Below are 19,249 nucleotides of genomic sequence, written 5' to 3'. Positions count from 1 at the left end.
TCTCACTGATTTCGTATCCTGGCTTAACCTGCGTGACAGCAATATTGTATTTACAGCAAATGTCAGCACGAGTGCCATAGAATTGTGGGACATTGTGATCAAGGTCAAAGAGAACAAATGAATAGTAGACCTGTATACCAAACTGACGGCACGCAATACATTGTTGCACTTTTCCAGCTACCACCCCAGCGTTCAGAAAACCAGCATACCATTCGGGCAGTTCCTGCGACTTCGCAGGAACTGCACTGACTTAGTAGATTATGACAAACGAGCTGCAGAGATGAAGGCTAAATTCATCTCGAGGGGATACCCAAGAAGAATAGTACATGACTCATAAAAAAGGGCACGCTACTATGATAGACAACATCTGTTGACCCCCAAAGAACCTAAAAAGAATGAACGATTGGTATTTGTTACCCGGCATTCAACCATGAATGAGAAAATTCGCTATATTGTCAACTCAAACTGGCATATTTTGAATGCGATCAGAGATGGGTCAGTGATTATACCTAAACCTCTGTTTGCCCATCGAAAAAATAAAAATCTAAAGGATCTAGTCACGAGGTCACGTCTGACTTCACGACCAACAGAATTCACACAAATGACACTGAGTGAGGCGGCTGCCCCAATAGGTAACTAACTATAGCTGCATGTCATGTGTTGCATGCCAGTCTGCTATTGAAACAAAAGAATATACAATAAATGACAACAGGATTGAACTTAAATCCCTCGCAAATTGTAAAACCACAAATTTTGTGTATCTGGTCTCATGCCCCTATCACTTAACATTTGTAGGAGAGACCTCAAGATCCATGGCCACCCGCCTTACAGAGCATAGGTCGGCCATTAGGACCAAGAAAATTCAGACCCCTCTGGTCCAACACTATATGGATGCTAACCATACAGAAAAGGACATACAGTGGCTCATCCTGGAGAAGATACATAAAAATGGGGTTGCAGGCACAGAGATCCGCAAACGCAGAGAGGTCTTTTGGATCTTTACTCTGGACACTTACAAAAAGGGATTGAATAATGAAATATCGTAGGCACAGGCAATTCTGTATAATAACCGTTGATTGATTATATTTCCTTTTTTGTGTTCATGTTCTGATGAGACCAGGTATCTTGATCACGTTATGGTGAGGGTTTTGTAAATAGTTCGATGACTCACTCATGACAATTTTCTGGCCTTTATCCGACACTATAGGTCTCAATTGCAGATATCAGGGTTCCCCATGTACACTGTAACACCGAGGGGTGATATTTATTTTGAGAAAAGATCTGTCTATACTTGGCAGTAGCATTGGTGATGATGTTTCCATTTTTATTATCTTTACTTTGGCATCTGAACTTTTGTCAAGACTGTCTTATACATTATTTTTTCATAAAGTAATGTGGTGAAATACTAACACCGAGAGATAGAGATTTGTCTTTTTGTATGTCCCCTTTAAATGTAAAAATGTACATTTTTGCACGTACCGTTACATCTTCATTGCAACGTAACGCAGCCAGCCAGAGACGCGCTTTACATTACACGTCTAGGAGCGGTTCCATGTCTTAGATGTATGTATACACGGGAGGTCCGGGTGCCGGTTTGCAAGCTTTTGTCTCAGTCGAGAGACGTGGCATTTATGTAGGGTCCTGGCCATTGAGAGGCTGTGGCAGGATGATTTGGAACAGGGTATTCACTACTGTTTGGATTGGGCCCTCCAACCCGGGCTGCAGTGTATTCTATAGTGGTACGCCATCTTGAACGTGGGCTGCCAACGCCGTCTCATCTAGCTGTATCATCAGCAAACATCACCGCTTTTGTCAATTTATGCTATTTAAGGTAGGTGCTAGAATCTTGCCACCGCTATTTCGCCAGAATGCGTTCAGCATTTATTGGCGCGTTTACTTACGCTGTGGTAGTTCAATTATAGTTCTATCATTTGGGAGTATTTATTTAGATCCCACCCCATGTGATCGGTTTGTGAGTAGTCTGGACGCAGGGAATATATAGTTAATCTTTGAACAACGTTAGCTGGTGGTGCTTTATTATTCACCGCTTTTACGTGTATATGCATATCGTTTGAGGATGAATGCTATCCGGGGACTACAGTGTATGACATACTTCTAGAACTCCTTTACACCCTCCGGATTTTGAACAACGTTAGCGGGTGTTGCGTTCACTATTTACCGCTCTTACTTGTATATGATTATCGTTCTAGGATGAATGCTATCCGGGGAAAACCGTGTGTGACATACCTCTAGAACTTCTTTACACCCTCCCGATTTTGCGTAGGGGGTAAGTATTGCAGTTTTTAGTTTAGTTTATTTTCAGATACTCTATATGGATCCTAGGACTACCTTATGAGTAATTCACCCTTGTATCTGTCTAGATCTAGCAGTCCTCTATCTATTTACAATGTACAGAAGGGGGCCCCCCATCACGGTTCCGTACATGTTGCAATTAAAGGTACCTTTTAGGTTGTCTTGTAGCTGTCGCATTTAGACAATGTGTAGACTGCCTAGTGAAAGTTGGTATTACTTTATTAATGGGGCAGACAACACTAGAGTGTACACATTTGGCCGTTTCCCTTCCTTCCTTTCCTCTCTTTTTTCTCCTTTCTTTTTCTCCCCCACTATTGTCCTTTCCCTTCCCTCCTTACCCCTTCTTTCTTTTTTTCCCCCCTTCCCCACCCTCCTTCCCACCGCCCATCCCTATTTGGTTCACTGGTTAATAATCATGGTATCATGTATATTCCATTCTCTCTATTCTCTTGTTTATTATTAATTTCTGCATTTTGGCCACCACGGTTTCACTGTGCTTTTCATGTTAGTTACCAGGTGACTAGTAATGTAAGTGTAAATAGTATTGTATAGTATATGTTTTTTATTAATTAGTTCTGTTTATAACAATGTATTTATAAGATGTATATAGTAGGACTCTCAATGTATGTACTTACACTTAGTTTTCATTTGGACCAATGTCGTGACAACAAGTGGTGTTCCTTTGTTTTGTTTTTTTCAGATATCAAAAATACATCGCTACCTGATGAAGACTCAGCCGAAACGCGCGTAGACAGTATATAATTCTTTTTAGCCATTACATTTTGTGATGATCTACAATGTTTAATGTACGTATAATGCATCAGATATGTTTTAGTGTTTGTTTCAACAATAGAAGGATTTTTCTTAAGTGTGTAAGTGCACCATTGTACATTTGGCGATCTACGAAGTTAATGAATTAAGACGCCCAATAGAAACTGACTAAATGTGTATAATGTCGACTGAAGTCTATTGATTGTACTGACACATATGTTTATATGGTGCCATTGTGTCACATTTCTGTATTTATATTTATATATATAAAATACAAAAAGGAAAAGAAAATAATAAAAATATTTTTGTAATATTAAATTATGTATTTATGTTTTCATGTCCATTTGGGTCAGTACTTTTTAGTCTAATAGAGTATGGGTCTACTTGTTGAATTGTTTCCTATAAGTTTATGTACATGTTTCAACATTTCCCTGATGCAATCTGACGCCGAGTGGAGAGCAAAGAAAATAATTTCTGTGTAATGCTGGTGCTGGAGTAATTCAAGAGTTGAGGAATCAAATGGTGAGGAATCCACAGGCAGAGGTATCCATCAGAAATTTACTTACATTTCAGTCGAGTTCGGTTACACAAGAATCACTGTTGTGGTCTCAAGCCACCATGCTTCTACCCAATAGAAAGAATAAGGAATTTGACTCCATTCTAAATAGGATTTCATCAAAAGAACTGGAGCATTTGACACCCACAAGGCATGATGGGATACTGTTGGTGTGAGTTTCTTAAAAGAGTGGTATTTTCTAGACCAAGTAGGCCAGGGTATAGGAAAATGTAGGTATTATTCCAGAGCACTTCTCTGAGCATGTTGCTCTAGATACTTTTAAACACTCTACAATACATTGTTTTTTCTTTGTATGCTCAAGCCTGGAAGTAAGTAAAATACTAGGAGTGAACTGTAAAGGTTTTGTCAAATGCTGAAATTATTCACATCACTATTTTTTTTTAGATTTGAAAACAGAACATGAAATTCTAGCCTCAACATTACTGACCAGGCACCTATGTATACCATCCTATATAAATAATTGTTGTTATTATTTCATTTTAAGTGCTTTTTTTTCCAACAATATGTTTCAATTCAAGAAGAAAGTTGTAAAACATATTTTCCATACTAACTCTGACGGGAGTGGCGAATGTTGAATTTGGAAAAGGTTGTTAATTTCAAACAGACTACTGTAGGTTGAGGATCATGACAGCACTTTAAGAAAAATACCAAACATTGGCTTGTATGAAATAAACTGATTACCATGGTTCATATATGCCGTCCAGCTTAGCATTTCACGCCCTATCTGAAGAATGAAATTCCAGGGCTGTAAGCTAAGTAACAACACCAGCGAGTGAGGTAGAAAGGATGATTCGAAGACATATTGTAGGTTTCACTTGCTCTCAGGAGGACAATGAGCGTAGCATGTGATCATCATTCCTGAAGCATACAAAGGCTATTGGACATGAAGCTCCAAAAAGCATTCCTACTCACCGAGCTTTCACGGAGCTCATTATGATCTCTGGTTTAGGAGCCAGGATTGTCTTGGTATGAGCTGCCTTGGTGGTGCCGCCGCCATTCAGAGCAATTTTGAGTTCAGTGTAAACTGTACACTTACCTGAGTTGCTGTTGATGGTCTCTGCAGAGACTGTGCTTTTCAGGCTGCTGGGAAATAGATCAGTCCGGCTGTCTCCAGTGCAGACCCTAAAGAAGACAATCCCAAATACAGAGTTATCCCAGGAATCACATAGCCACACAGCATAAAGGTCGCAAAGTAATACATCTCCACCCTAACTACCTTCTTACTAAAGGGAACACTCTCTACAAGCATGTTGTGCAGGCCAGGGTGAGAGACAATCTACAAAATGGGCCTTCCGTGGAAGAAGCAATGGTGTGCATATTTTCTCATTGCACAAGGGGAGATTGTCTCGAATATCAGAAATCGGGAGACTGGAAAGATATGGAGCATCAAGACTAAATCCTTCAAAACTCTTGGAGCGGTCCCAGGCAGGAATGCCTTTGCCACTCTTCTGGCCCACCAGCGGTCTCTTCAAATAGAACCACGGTGGTGTGTATGTGTGCGGTGCAATGAAAGGGGTCGAAGCTCTTCATAATATAGTGACTCTAGATCTGTCCTCTCTGATAATATGCCTCGTAGAACCAGCTTAAACTGCAATACTTAAAGGACCGTAAGTACCAAGCACAATGCTTTGGTTCATAAGCTTCAATAACAATAACCATAAGAGTAAATTAAAGATTAAAGGGCAAAACCTAGCTTAAAATAATCACAAATAAAATAAGTGTACACTGTTAACATTATTGTGAAATAGGATGTTTTTGAAACAATTTCAATCAAGCAGCGAAACATTTTTCACTAAAAACCATAATTCTGCTAGACTCGCTTACTGCAAACAGTATGTTAGAATCTTGACTAACAGATTCCCAGAGATTATACAATCAAATCTATCACAACTAAGCAGGTTTTCTCAAGATATTCTTTTGGTTTACAATACATGCCTCGGTTGCCACGTTCTGACATCTGTTTAGATGTCAACAATGGCTGCTGATCTTTTTTGTTCTTCATGTAGCAAAGGACTTTGACTGTTGCATGGACTTTTCTTTATACAACCATGTCATTAAACCAGCATTTGCAATGCAATAGGTCTCGTATTAGGAAAGTTTGAGCTATTGGTATTGTAAATGCCAAATCTTTTATTTATGTGTTGGTTTTGAAAATAGCGAAATTAATATCTTTGTCATTTACAATGCCAATGGTTTTAACTTTCGCAAATGTGACACCTATAGTATTTGTAATGCAATATGTGCTGTATTTAAGTGACTTAGATGTATTGATATTACAAATAACAATGGCTTTTAATTTTTTTAAAATAATTAATACTTACATAAAAGTTATTGTAATTTATAATGGCAATAGCTTTAACTTTTGTAAATAACTTTTGTGAAGATTATGTTCAGTGTATTTTATTGTAACGAAAATCCAAGAACAGAAGTGAAATATTAACATCTTTTTGTGACATTTGTAATACAGCTTGAAACATTGAGAGAACATATTTAAACCAGTTGTTGTTGAATGGTTGCACAGATTGATGCTGTGGTGGCGCTGAGTGATGTTGTGGTGGCGACGAGTGATGCTATGGCGTTCAGTGATGCTGTGGTAGCGCATAGTGATGTTGTGGTGCACCTGAGTGATATTGTGGTGCCCCTGAGTGATGTTGTGGTGCCCCTGAGTGATTCTGTGGTGATGCGATAGAGTGAGGGCGATAGATAGAGTGAGGGCGATAGATAGATAGAGTGAGGGCGATAGATAGATAGAGTGAGGGCGATAGATAGATAGAGTGAGGGCGATAGATAGATAGAGTGAGGGCGATAGATAGAGTGAGGGCGATAGATAGAGGGAGGGCGATAGATAGATAGAGGGAGGGCAATAGATAGAGGGAGGGCGATAGATAGAGTGAGGGCGGTAGAGTGAGGGCGATAGAGTGAGGGCGATAGATAGAGTGAGGGCGACAGATGTATAGAGTGAGGGCAAAAGATAGATAGATAGATAGATAGAGTGATAGATAGAGTGAGGGCGATAGATAGAGTGAGGGCGATAGAGTGAGGGCGATTGATAGAGTGAGGCGACAGATGTATAGAGTGAGGGCAATAGATAGATAGATAGATAGATTGATAGAGTGATAGATAGAGTGAGGGCGAGAGATAGATAGAGTGAGGGCGAGAGATAGATAGTGAGGGCGATAGATAGAGTGAGGGCGATAGATAGATAGAGTGAGGGCAATAGATAGATAGAGTGAGGGCAATAGATAGATAGAGTCAGGGCGATAGATAGATAGAGTGAGGGCAATAAATAGATAGAGTGAGGCCGATAGATAGATAGAGTGAGGCCGATAGATAGAGTGAGGCCGATAGATAGAGTGAGGCCGATAGAGTGAGGCCGATAGAGTGAGGCTGATAGATAGAGTGAGGCCGATAGATAGAGTGAGGCCGATAGATAGAGTGAGGCCGATAGATAAAGTGAGGTTGATAGAAAGATAGAGTTAGGGTGATAGATAAAGTGAGGGCGATAGATAGATAGAGTGAGGGCGATAGATAGAGTGAGGGCGATAGATAGAGTGAGGGCGATAGATAGAGTGAGGGCGATAGATAGAGTGAGGGCGATAGATAGAGTGAGGGCGATAGATAGAATGAGGCCGATAGATAAAATGAGGCCGATAGATAGAGTGAGGCCGATAGATAGAGTGAGGCCGATAGATAAAGTGAGGGTGATAGATAGATAGATAGAGTGAGGGCGATAGATTGATAGAGTGAGGGCAATAGATAGATGGATAGAGTGAGGGCGATGGATAGATAGTGAGGGCAATCGATAGATAGAGTGAGGGCCATAGATAGATAGATAGATAGATGGTTGTGTGTGTGTGGGGGGGTTGTGTGTGTGGGTGTTTTGTGTGTGTGGGGGGTTGTGTGTGTGGGTGTGTTTGGGGGTGTATGGTGGTGTGTGTGTGTATCTGTGTGTGAGTGAGTTGGGGTGGGGTGTGGGTGTGGGGGGTTGTGTGTGTGGGAGTGTGTGTGGGGGTTTCTGTGTGTGTGGGGGGTTGTGTGTCCCAGGGGGTTGTGTGTGTGGGGGTTGTGTGTGTGTATGTGTAGGGTTGTGTGTGTGTAGTTGTGTTTGTGGGGGTTGTGTGTGGGGTTGTGTGTGTGTGGGGTTGCTTGTCGGTGGTGGGTTGTGTGTGTGTGTGTGGGCGCGTTGGGTGTGTGTGTGGGGTTGTGTGTGTGGTTGAGTGTGGTTGTGTGTGATTGTGTGTGTGGGGGGCTGTGTGTGGGTGTGGGGGGTTGTGTGTGTGGGTGCGTATGGGGGGTTGTGTGTGGGGGTGGGTTGTGTGTGTTTGTGGGGAGTTGTGGGTGTGTGTGGGGGTTGTGTGTGGGGATGTGTGGGTGGGGGGGTTGTGTGTGGGGGGGGTTGTGTGTGTGGGGGGTTGTGTGTGGGGTTGTGTGGGTGTGCGGGGGTTTGGGTGTTTGTGTGTGTGTGGGGTTGTGTGTATGTGGGGGGTTGAGTGTGGAAGGGTTGTGTGTGTGTGGGGTTGTGTGTGTGTGGGGTTGTGTGTGTGTGGGGTTGTGTGTGTGTGGGGTTGTGTGTGTGGGGGGTTGTGTGTGTGGGGGGTTGTGTGTGTGGGGTTGTGTGTGTGGGGTTGTGTGTGTGGAGAGTTGCGTGGGTGTGGGGTGTTGTGTGTGGGGTTGTGTGTGTGGGGGTGTGTGTGGGGTTGTGTGTGTGTGGGGTTGGTTGTGTGTGTAGGTTGTGTGTGGTGGAGTGTGGTTGTGTGTGTGGAGGGTTGCGTGTGTTTGGGGTTGAATGTGTGTGGGGTTGTGTGTGTGTGTGTGAGGTTGTGTGTGTGGGGGGTTGTGTGTGTGGGGGGTTGTGTGTGGGGGGTTATGAGGGGGGGGTTGTGTGTGTGTGGGGGGTTGTGTGTGGGGTGTGTGTGTGGGGGTGGGGGTTGTGTGTGTGGGGGGGCTGTGTGTGTGTGTGGTTGGTTGTGTTGGTTTGTGTGTCGAGTTGTGTGTGTGGGGGGTTGTGTGTGTGGGGGGTGTTGTGGGGGTGTTGTGTGTGGTGTGTGGGGGGTTGTGTGTGTGGGGTTGTGTGTGGAGTTGTGTGGGTAGGGTTGTGTGGGAGGTTGTGTGTGGGGGGTTGTGTGTGGGGGGTTGTGTGTGTGGGGGGGTTGTGTGTGTGGGGGGGTTGTGTGTGTGGGGGGGTTGTGTGTGTGGGGGGCTGTGTGTGGGGGGTTGTGTGTGGGGGGTTGTGTGTGTGTGGGGGGTTGTATGTGTGGGGTGTGTGTGTGGGGGGTTGTGTGGGGGGTTTGGGTACGAACACACAAGTACTCTATAACTAGCACATTGACCCATTGCCAGGGAGCGCAGAATGGTAGATGTGCTGTCCGTGGAATCACACTGAAAACAAAGAAAATAATAAAACGGCATTTGTGCTCTACTAGGACTAGTGCACAAGTGTTGTCAGTGGAATCACACTGAAAAGAAAGAGAAGGAAAGAGAGACTTAGAGATAAACAAGCAGGAAGCAGAGCCAGACAATGTATTTTACCCGTGTATTATGGAGTGAATGTATGTGGTTCCAGTAATGAGGTTAAGAGACCGCCAGAAAGAAATGTACTCTTTACAAGCATATGAATTAGATCTTATTTCAAGTTTTGGTTGAAGGGGCTCTGGCATGGAATAAACATCACACAGTTGTTGTAACACATCATGCAGTATAGCCCACAACTTAGGTCTGACAACCAACAGCTTCATAAGCAGAATACTTCAATAATAGTTACATGAACCCACACATTAAACTTGCCAGAGCATAATAAAAACAGAACTATAATGTAAATTGTTCTATGCAACTTGCATCCAAGCGACAGCCAAACTTCGAATCTAAAATCACAAACTATCCACTGAAGAGGCATGGATGTCTGAAAAGTCTTGAATAAAGATAAATAAAAAGACCTCCATGACAAGATGTTTCAAACTGCAGCAACACCACGCAAGGGCATCTGCGCTTTATTAATCCTGATTGATTTGATTGATTAACCATGAGAGTCTAACTGCCTCCAAAGTTTTCAAAGTAATTTTTGGCACCAGAGTGCTGTGTGCATGGGAAAGTGAACACTTTGGAGGTCGCTGCTAGAAATACCACTGGGAGAAACGTAATAATGGGCTGCACTGTTTCCAATGAGAAGGCAAACAATGTCACGCAAATAGAGAGACAGGCCATCTACCCTTGTGATGGAGGCAGAGAGTGCAGGCAGGCCCCACCAGAGATCACATGCACTCAATAGCTGATTAAGCAACGTGTGTATGCGAACTCTCCTGAGCCAATGCAAGAAAAGGCTGTTTGGGGGGACCGCCGTGAAGCCGGACAGGCCAGTTAAAAGTACCGAATGTGACCAGGATGAACACAGCATGGACTTTTTAAACAAATTGCTGCGTGATTTATAAAACGTCACTCTAGTACAGCCTGTTGCTGGATGCAAGGTTGGAAATGGATACTCGATAGCAAACAGTTTTGGCAACGATAAGCCAGGGCTGTTAGTGACTGCGGGGAGTGAGACACAGAAAGAACAAGGGGTTGGCAGTCTGGAGAGAGGCACAGAGATAGAGACCATTACATGTAGAAAGTAAAAGAGAAAATAAATTGTTAAAGGCAGACAGAGAAGCAAATGCAGGGTTGAAACAGGGAGAACGGCAGGTGAAAAGGTTGTGGGCGATTAGACAAAAGAGGAGATTAGAAAAGAAAATAAAGTGGAAAAATTCTGGGGGTAGAGTGGGTAGAGAAACATAGGTGTAGGAGAAAGAGAAAAGAAAATAACAGAGGTGAGGCTGGTGACTTGGATATACATAGAAAGAGAACGATAGACAGGAGGGAATAAAGTGGAAGGAAGAAATCAGGGTTGACAGCAGAAAACCAAAGAAGTGAAGATAGTGGGAGAGAAAAGTTAAGGAGAGAGGTGAGAAAGGCTCAATAGACAGGACAAGCGGCGGGGAGGCGGGAGGCGGAGAGCGGATCCCTTTGAAGTAGCTCATGGCCTCGCGGCCGTGATAAGGGAAAGCAATTAGGGGGGAGGTGGGAGGGAGACTGATGGCTTTGTGTGAAGCAGGCAGGCGGCTCGGGAAGCAAATGGAGAGCACGTGCACGGACACACATGCACTCGGCAAAATCCGCCTTTTAGCTTTCTGGTTTAACGGCAATAGGTCTCTCTACGAGACCTAACAAAATCCGCCTTTTAGCTTTCTGGTTTAACGGCAATAGGTCTCTCTACGAGACCTAAAAAGGGTTCTCTCACAAAAAGTAAGATCTATACTAAGTCTCTCTAGCTTCAAACATTTGTATGAATCTTTTTATTTGCATTTCACATTAATAACACATCAACAGTGACACAATGTGCACCAACGGTTTACCATCATCAAGAACACAAATAAGTGACCAAGTATGTCTACAACAGAGCATGTTGCCGTTTGTTTCCCAAAACAATTTTAAATCAAGGCCAAAATGAGAGGTCCGTAGTTACCAGATTTTGATTCTATTCAGGCTGAGTGCCTTGGATATATCTAAAAAGTATTTAAAGTAAATAGTTTCTAGACATACCCTGCTCATGAAATACCAACGTTGCTCCAGCAAGGAAACCAGACCAATGTATTAAGTTGCTTTAGCCATTTTCAAGGCTAGAGGGGGTCTCTTGAAACACACATCCATTCTACCCCACCCATTTAAGCCAGCAGTTTAGTACCGCATCTGAAGGTTGGGGTAGAATAGACAGCCTTGAGCACCCATATCATGCTCTTCTCATCAATGGCTTTGTGAGTTCTGGAAGTTAGACCCACGTTGCTGGGTCATGATACCGAACAACATTGGGAAAGATGATATGTGCTGTCCGGAAGTATAATTTTGTACCTGCCATTGCAAGTCCACCCTCCTACTATGATGGAACACAATTGTCAAAAGACACCAGAGGCATCTTTTGCTCCTATTGGCCTGGGCAGAAATATTCTCTTATCGTTTGCAAACAGCTCGACAGGATCTCAGTGATAGTTTCAAGACCATAAAGAAGTCCGGATAGTAAAATCATTTTACAAAAGCAATCGATATTGGCAATGAGCTCCACTGAAGTAGGTCAGCTCTGGTTGCTCTGAGTAGTGGGGAAAGACACAGTCTCTGGACCGGACTCTGATATGGGTGTTGAAGACATCATGGTTGTTTTAGTGGCATTATAGGAGTCACCAGATAATGCTGCAGAACTACGATACCGTAGGCCGCCTCCTTGACTCCCAGGAGCAGTCTCTCCCATGAAGCAGTAGTCTAAGGCAGATGTTCTATCACTTTATCAGTATTAAGCCTATGTGACATGACTGAAATCTACCACATCCGTTATGCCCAGGGCAGGGTACCCACTTTGAAACTGGCTTAGTGGGACCTGGCAAGGGGACATGCTCTTTTAACAGGCTCATTTAATTAAACAAAGTCTCTTTTAAATTACTTGCACTCTGCCATCAAAGATATTGCTGGATTTGGAGATGGTGCAAAGTTCCTCCGAGAGGTGTGATTTCAAGTCCATTTTACCAAACTAGCAAAAAATGGGCTTGCGTCATCCGCACTGTCCTGAAACTAAATTCTTCTCTTCCTCTTTTTCTGAGGAATGGTTATGTCTGAAAGACCTGGATTCTCACCAAGACTTCAACGTTTTCTTTTTTATGTGTTCTCATTGCCTGTTCTCCAAAGTACTCACAGGGGAGTTCCAGTTTCGAAAGTAGCAGGAACAACTCCTTCCTCAATCTCAGGGGCTTGCTGGGTGTTCATGGCCACATTCCACTAAGCCAATGCTTTCTTTCCTCATGATCATGGAAGGATTAGTTACTTACCTGTAATCCTAGTTCTCTTCCAGGGGTATCCTCATCAAAGTCATAAGCATTAGAATATTCCCGCACATGCGCGGGACTCCAGAAACACTATATTATATGTGCCCCACATATATATACTCATATATATACCTATATATATATATATAAAAACAAGCAATAGCAGCCAAATACACCATAGAGCTGGATTATGCTGTAAAGAATTTCCACCATACATGAACATAAGCATTAGAAACATGAGAAACAACTCCAAAGATTGTTTTGAAACTGTTTTAGTGCTGAAAAAGCAGTAGAAATTCTCATTATATCCTGAAAGCATAGAAAAGCTCCCAGGCTGCATTGCAAACACACAGTGTAAAAAGACTGAAAATCTAACCTGTAGCTGCATGCTACAAAAAACTGACACCGTGCCTTTAAGGCACTCATGACCCCCAGTATCCCATCATGCCTCAGGGGTGACAGTTGGGTCAGTTGTTCTTTTCGGAGACTGAAAAACCATGGAAACAAATAGGTTAACAATATCTCCAAACTAAGAAAGATCCTTTGCCCGGGGAGGCGGGAGGGTTGCTTATGACTTTGATGAGGATACCCCTGGAAGAGAGCTAGGATTACAGGTAAGTAACTAATCCTTCTCTTCCAGGGGTTCCTCATCAATAGTCATAAGCATTAGAATAGAATAGCGAGCCTCACCTCATCTCCCTACGGGCAAAGGAGTAACAATACAGTAATAACAATACTAAGCCTAGAAACAACTGAGCTCATACAGGCCGCAGGCTCCCCAAATAGATTCCTCAAAGAGGCTTGTCCTTCTTGAGTATCAGCCCTGGAATCAGATTCTAGACAGTAATGCCTTGTAAAGGTATGAACTGATCTCCAGGTTGCAGCCTTGCAAATCTCTGACATAGGGACATCATGCAGGAAAGCTACTGTGGCCGCTTTCCCCCTAGTAGAGTGTGCTTTAGGTGACAAAAGTAAGGGCTTGCCTGCAAGTTGATAAGCCAATTTAATATAGGAGACGATCCATCTCCGATCCATCTGGAGATGGATCTCTTGGCAGCTGGAAAGCCCGTTCTCAGTGGACCATAGTTGATAAACAATTGGTCCGTCTTCCTACTCTCTTTGGTCTTTTCCAAATAAAATTTAAGGACTCTTTTGAGATCGAAAGAGTGCAGAGACCGCTCAGCCGGGGTCGTAGGGTTTGGAAAAAAGAAGGAAGAGAAATGGACTGATTTAAATGAAAATCAGAAACAACCTTAGGTAAAAACGATGGATGTGCCCTTAAGACTACTCTGTTGTGATGGAAAACAGTGTAGGGTTCTTTTGTACACAGCACTTGTATTTCACTTACTCTGCGCGCTGATGTAATTGCAACTAGAAAAGCGGCCTTCCACGATAGGTGTTGCAAAGAAGCTCTGTGGATGGGTTCAAAGGAGGGGCCCATCAACTTAGACAATACTAGGTTTAATTCCCACGGAGGAGAAGGGTTTCTAACAGGGGGGTACACTTTCTTCAACCCCTGTAAGAAGTCCTTGACCACCTCCCTCTGGAAGAAGGAGGGCTGAGTAGGAGACTTCCTATAAGCCGTAATGGCTGAGAGGTGCACCCTGATAGAGGCATATTTAAGACCAGATCTTGCTAGGTACAGCAGGTAAGGCAGAATCACCTCCTCCTGTGCTGATGAGGGATCAAAGTGACGCTCTCTGCACCAAAGAAAAAACCTCTTCCACTTAAACGCATAAGACGTTCTTGTGGAGGGTCGTTTCGCTTCCTTTAAAATATGCATACAATCAGGTGGCAAATTTAAATGTCCGTATTGTAGGACTGCTGTTAAGTGCAGTGAGGGAAGGTTGGGTTGCAGAATCCTCCCCCCCATCTTGGTCAGCAGGTCCGGCCTGCAGGGCAGTCTCCTGGGTGGAAGCACCGACAGCTGTAGAAGGTCCGGGTGCCACCACTGCCGAGGCCAGTCTGGGGCTACCAGTATCATGGCCATGCTGGATCTGATGAGTTTGGACACCACCTTCGGAATCAGGGGCAGAGGAGGAAATGCGTAAGCAAATGTCCCTGACCAGTCCATCAAAAGGGCATTCCCCCTTGTCCCTGGACGGTGGAATCTGGACGCGAAGGCGTGGCATTTTGAGTTTTCGTCGTCCGCGAACAGATCTATTTCTGGACGACCCCAGCGATGGAAGAGGTCTGCCACCACCTCGTCGTGCAGCACCCAGTCTGGCTGATCTTCGAAGTGCCTGCTGAGTGCGTCGGCCTTGATATTTAGCTCTCCTGGGAGATGCACCGCTACTACTGTGAGGTTCCTGGCAAGCAGCCAGTGCCAGATGGCTTGTGCCTCCAGAGAGAGAGGACGCGACCGAGTTCCACCCTGCTTGTTCAGGTAGAACATGGTCGTCGTGTTGTCCGTTTGGATCAGAACTGAGTGTGATTCGAGAGCAGGAAGGAAGGACTTCAGAGCCAGATCGACTGTTTGAAGCTCCAGCATGTTGATATGGTATGTCTGTTCTTTTGCTGACCACTTTCCTTGAAACTGCAGACACCCCATGTGTGCGCCCCAGCCTTGGAGAGACGCGTCTGTGACTATAGACTGTCGGGAGAGGTTGGTGAAAAGGCACTCCCACCAGAAGGTTGCGAGGGTGAGTCCTCCATTTGATGGAGGTCTTCGTCACCTGGGAAAGAAAGATCCGGTCTTCCCAGAGCCCTGTCAACTGATCCCATTGATCCTCCAGAGCCTGCTGCAAAGGTCGCATCCTCAGCCTGGTGTGAGGAATCGGGAAGATGCAGGACGCCATGGAACCCAGCAGAGACGCTTCTTGACGCGCTGTTGGATTCTGGCACTGTAGCAGAACTCTGCACTTCTGCTGCATAGAAAATAGTCTCTCCTCCGAAGGATACGCTTTTCCTAATTCTGTATCCAGAACGGAGCCCAGGTAGTGTATGGATTGGGTTGGTAGTTGTACCGACTTCTCCAAGTTGACGTGGAGGTCGAGTCTGTGCAATTGTAGCAGGCAAAGGTGGATGTCGTTCTCTATCTGTTGAGGAGATGGGCCTTTTATGAGCCAGTCGTCTAGGTAGGGATAGACCAAAAGTCCTGTATGTATGAATAGGTACACCTTCTTCAGGACGGTTTTTAAAATCAGTAAAAAAAGAATGCCACAATTAAAATTAAGCAGTTACAGACTTATAACAGAGTCCCAATTAATCCTGACGTTTATATCAAACATTTACACTTTTACTTCTTTAACCACACAGTATTCTAGTCTATTCTTGGAGAACTAGTCAAGGTTTTTGTAGTATTAGATTTGTAACGTAGTCTCAATTCTTTCTAATGTTTATATCACAACAATTAGTCTTACTCCTTTAGGACAAAATATACTCTCACTGGATCACATTGCTTCAACCAATAAGTATTCACATTACATTTAATTATTTGTCACTCAATTGGGTCAAATTTCATGTTCAAGCCAATGGAATGCTTCAAGAGTTTAAGCCAATAGAACAATGTGGGCTTTACTGCTGTTGTCGTAGAACAAATTCTAAATTTTCACACTGAATTCTCGCTTATGTCATGTTGTAAGCGTGAGTATTTATACCCATCCGCTATAGTTATTTGGACAAAGTTAGATTCACATTAGTCACATACCTCAAATTTTGAGCGAATCTAGTTGCAAAGAACTACGAATTATGACAACTTCTTATTCCTTTAGTTGCACATTTTCTGTTCAGTGGATTTTATTAAAAAGTTATCCACCTGGAAAGTAAATGATATGTGATAATTTATTAACTGTTCTTTAATCAGGAGCTGGATAATATGATAAAGGATGGCACTATGTCATACCTGAATCCAGATGTTTAAATGAACTGGATATGTTCGCTGTACCCGGGGTGACCACTGTATGGATAATATATTCACATACAATTTGCTGAGGATAGACAGAAATGCACGGGCTATTAGGGAGATATTCAGTTTGTAAGCTGATTTGTGTCTTTCTGTTAAAGCCAAAAAGGTTTTACTTATAATACCTTAAAATAAGTTGATTATAGCCCCATCATGGAGTCTGCAGGGGGCCTGTATCCGTTCCCTTCTTGTTACCCGGAAGCGTCTTGATTCGTACTTCCTTTTGTTATCCGAATTTCGGTTTTTGTCTGCGGCATTGAAGGGAATTATATATTAGCTATATGTATTCAAATGTCCACTATTATTACATTATCTTTCTGCCTTTACTATTGTACGATTTGCTTACCCTTTCTGTTTACTTAAACATGATTTCCCTTTTTGTATTAATCATAATTTCACTTTTAATATTTTTCATTAACTTATCTCACTAATTGGTGTGATTTTGCTTTTAAAAAATCACACCACCTTTTACTTTCTCTTATCCCAGCTGTACCAAAAAAAAAAAAAAAAAATAGGGTTCTCAACCTTTTACTTTTACATAATAATATGCATGCATAGCAGTGTAATGTAATGTAATGTAAGGAGGCTTTTGTATAGCGCATGCTATCACTCCAGGGAGCATCTTGGCGCTGTTTGTCACCCCAGCATAGAAAAGGGTGAGTAAGCTGGAACAACTCTAAGAGATTTAGGCATTACACCAATTCTTTACAGGCCGCGTCGGAGAGCGTAAAAACCCAAGTTTTTAGGGCTTTCCTAAACAGAGATTCTGTTGAGATTTGACGAAGTGCGAGAGAAAGTTTATTCCAGGCTCTGGAGCCTAAAACTGCAATGGATTTTCCACCTTTGGTCGCTAGTTTGAATTTTGGGACCACTAATAAGTTGAGGTGGGAAGATCTCAAATTTCGGGATGGGCGATGTCGTTTGAAGATGTTGGACAGATATCTAGGTCCTTTTGCGTGATAGGCTCTAAAGGTAATAGTCAAGATTTTGAACAGCACGCGCTTGTGGATGGGCAGCCAGTGGAGGGTACGAAGTGCTGCAGAGGCCGATGATTTCCTGGGCCAGCCCAGGACAAGACGGGCCGCGGCATGCTGGACCATCTGCAACTTGTGGAGCACGGTCTTGTTGGCTCCAGCATATAGACTGTTGCAGTAGTCCAGTCTTGATGTGATAAGTGCCACCGCCACCGTCTTTCTCGTGGACAAAGGAAGGAGGTCGAAAAACTTCCTTAGCATTCGGATGATATGAAAGCAGGAGCTTGCTACCCCAATGGCTTGTTGCTTGAATGATAGGGTATTATCGAACTTGATACCTAAATTGCGGGCAGAGGAGATGGTGTTCGGGGGAGCTTCCGCGCCTTCAGGCCACCACTGCTTAGGGGAGAATAGATTTTGCGAGCCGAATGGAAGTATTTCTGTTTTACCAGAATTACATTTCAAGTGGTTGATCTTCATCCATTCGAACGTCGCAGTTAAGCATGATTTGAAATTTTCTTCTGCTCGTGGAGACTCCCTGTCAAGTACCAGAATGAGCTGCGTATCGTCAGCGTAGGAAATAGTGCTGATCTGATACGAAGAGATTAACTCGATCAGGGGTACCATATAAAGATTGAAAAGTAGTGGGCTCAAAGTAGAGCCCTGTGGTACCCCTGTTGTAATCGATTTTTCCTCAGATCTGTATTGGCCCAGCACAGTGATTTGTCGTCTGTGGCTCAGGAAATTTTGAAACCATTCAAGCACTACTCCACCTATCCCTGCGCTCTGGAGACGGTCAATCAGAATGGTGTGGGAGACCGTATCGAAGGCCGCCGATAGATCGAGTAATATCAAGACGGTCTTCTTTCCAGAGTCCATAGCGGAGCGCAGGGATTCAGTGGAGACACGTAGTAAGGATTCTCAATATTTTATCAATTAGAGATCCTTCCCTATCTATAATAAAAGTTTTAAAAGTTAGAAATTCTTCTATAGGTGGTCAGGTGTCTATGATTACAAGTTTCAGTATTTAAGTCCTAATATTGCGCGATCTTACAGCAGCGGTTGCGCTCCAACGTACCTGATTAAAAACCAGCGGCCTCCCTGTCACTTCGTCCTGGTACAGCGATTGCGATGTCTCAAAGAGCTCTCCCCCCGTTGTTTATATTACCCCTTCCAGGTCAAGGTTTAACAGTTTCTCCCGCCATTTGGTTGCTGGTCATGTGGTACCGTTCTGCCATTTTGGAACGGGAAAAGTTCTGGATATGCCGGCTTTCCCTTTATGTCAGTCATTGTCAACATTATTTGAATATTGATCGAATATCAAAGTTGTTAAAATGAAATCTTATGTTAAATAGAACCTTTTGTCTTTTGCCGCCCTATATTAACCAGTCATGCGATCCGGGTCCGCCATTTTGGATCGGAATGGACATATATGCGCCTATAACCATAAGATATGATTCTAACACGTATAATGATGATACTCGACTAAACGTAAGAATTATAACACATAAAGAGTATATATAAGGAGAGATATGAAAGTGAAATAGGCACACCCGAAACGCTTACCTATCCAAAATGGTGGACCCGGATCGCATGACTGGTTAATATAGGGCGGCAAAAGACAAACGGTTCTATTTAACATAAGATTTAATTTTAACAACTTTGATATTCGATCAATATTCAAATAATGTTGACAATGACTGACATAAAGGGAAAGCCGGCATATCCAGAACTTTTCCCGTTCCAAAATGGCGGAACGGTACCACATGACCGGCAACCAAATGGCGGGAGAAACTGTTAAACCTTGACCTGGAAGGGGTAATATAAACAACGGGGGGAGAGCTCCTCGAGACATCGCAATCGCTGTACC

At 43.4% G+C, this 19,249-nt stretch overlaps 1 protein-coding gene across 5 annotated transcripts in view; it reads right to left on the bottom strand.

Moving 5' to 3' along the window:
• TTLL5 (tubulin tyrosine ligase like 5) overlaps positions 1 to 19,249 on the bottom strand; it is a 1,386,223-nt gene that overhangs the window by 75,561 nt on the left and 1,291,413 nt on the right. For all 5 annotated transcript variants that reach the window (XM_086937525.1, XM_086937527.1, XM_086937530.1 and 2 more), the window contains one exon: positions 4,698 to 4,783. In XM_086937525.1, the coding sequence (XP_086793651.1) occupies positions 4,698 to 4,783 (86 nt within the window). The remainder of the gene's footprint in view (positions 1 to 4,697; positions 4,784 to 19,249) is intronic.

The sequence above is a fragment of the Lissotriton vulgaris genome, chromosome 9 (genome assembly GCF_964263255.1).
Source record: "Lissotriton vulgaris chromosome 9, aLisVul1.2, whole genome shotgun sequence".
NCBI lineage: Eukaryota > Metazoa > Chordata > Amphibia > Caudata > Salamandridae > Lissotriton > Lissotriton vulgaris.
The sequence above is the reverse complement of the archived record's forward strand: the minus strand, read 5'-3'. Positions and strand labels throughout refer to the sequence as shown.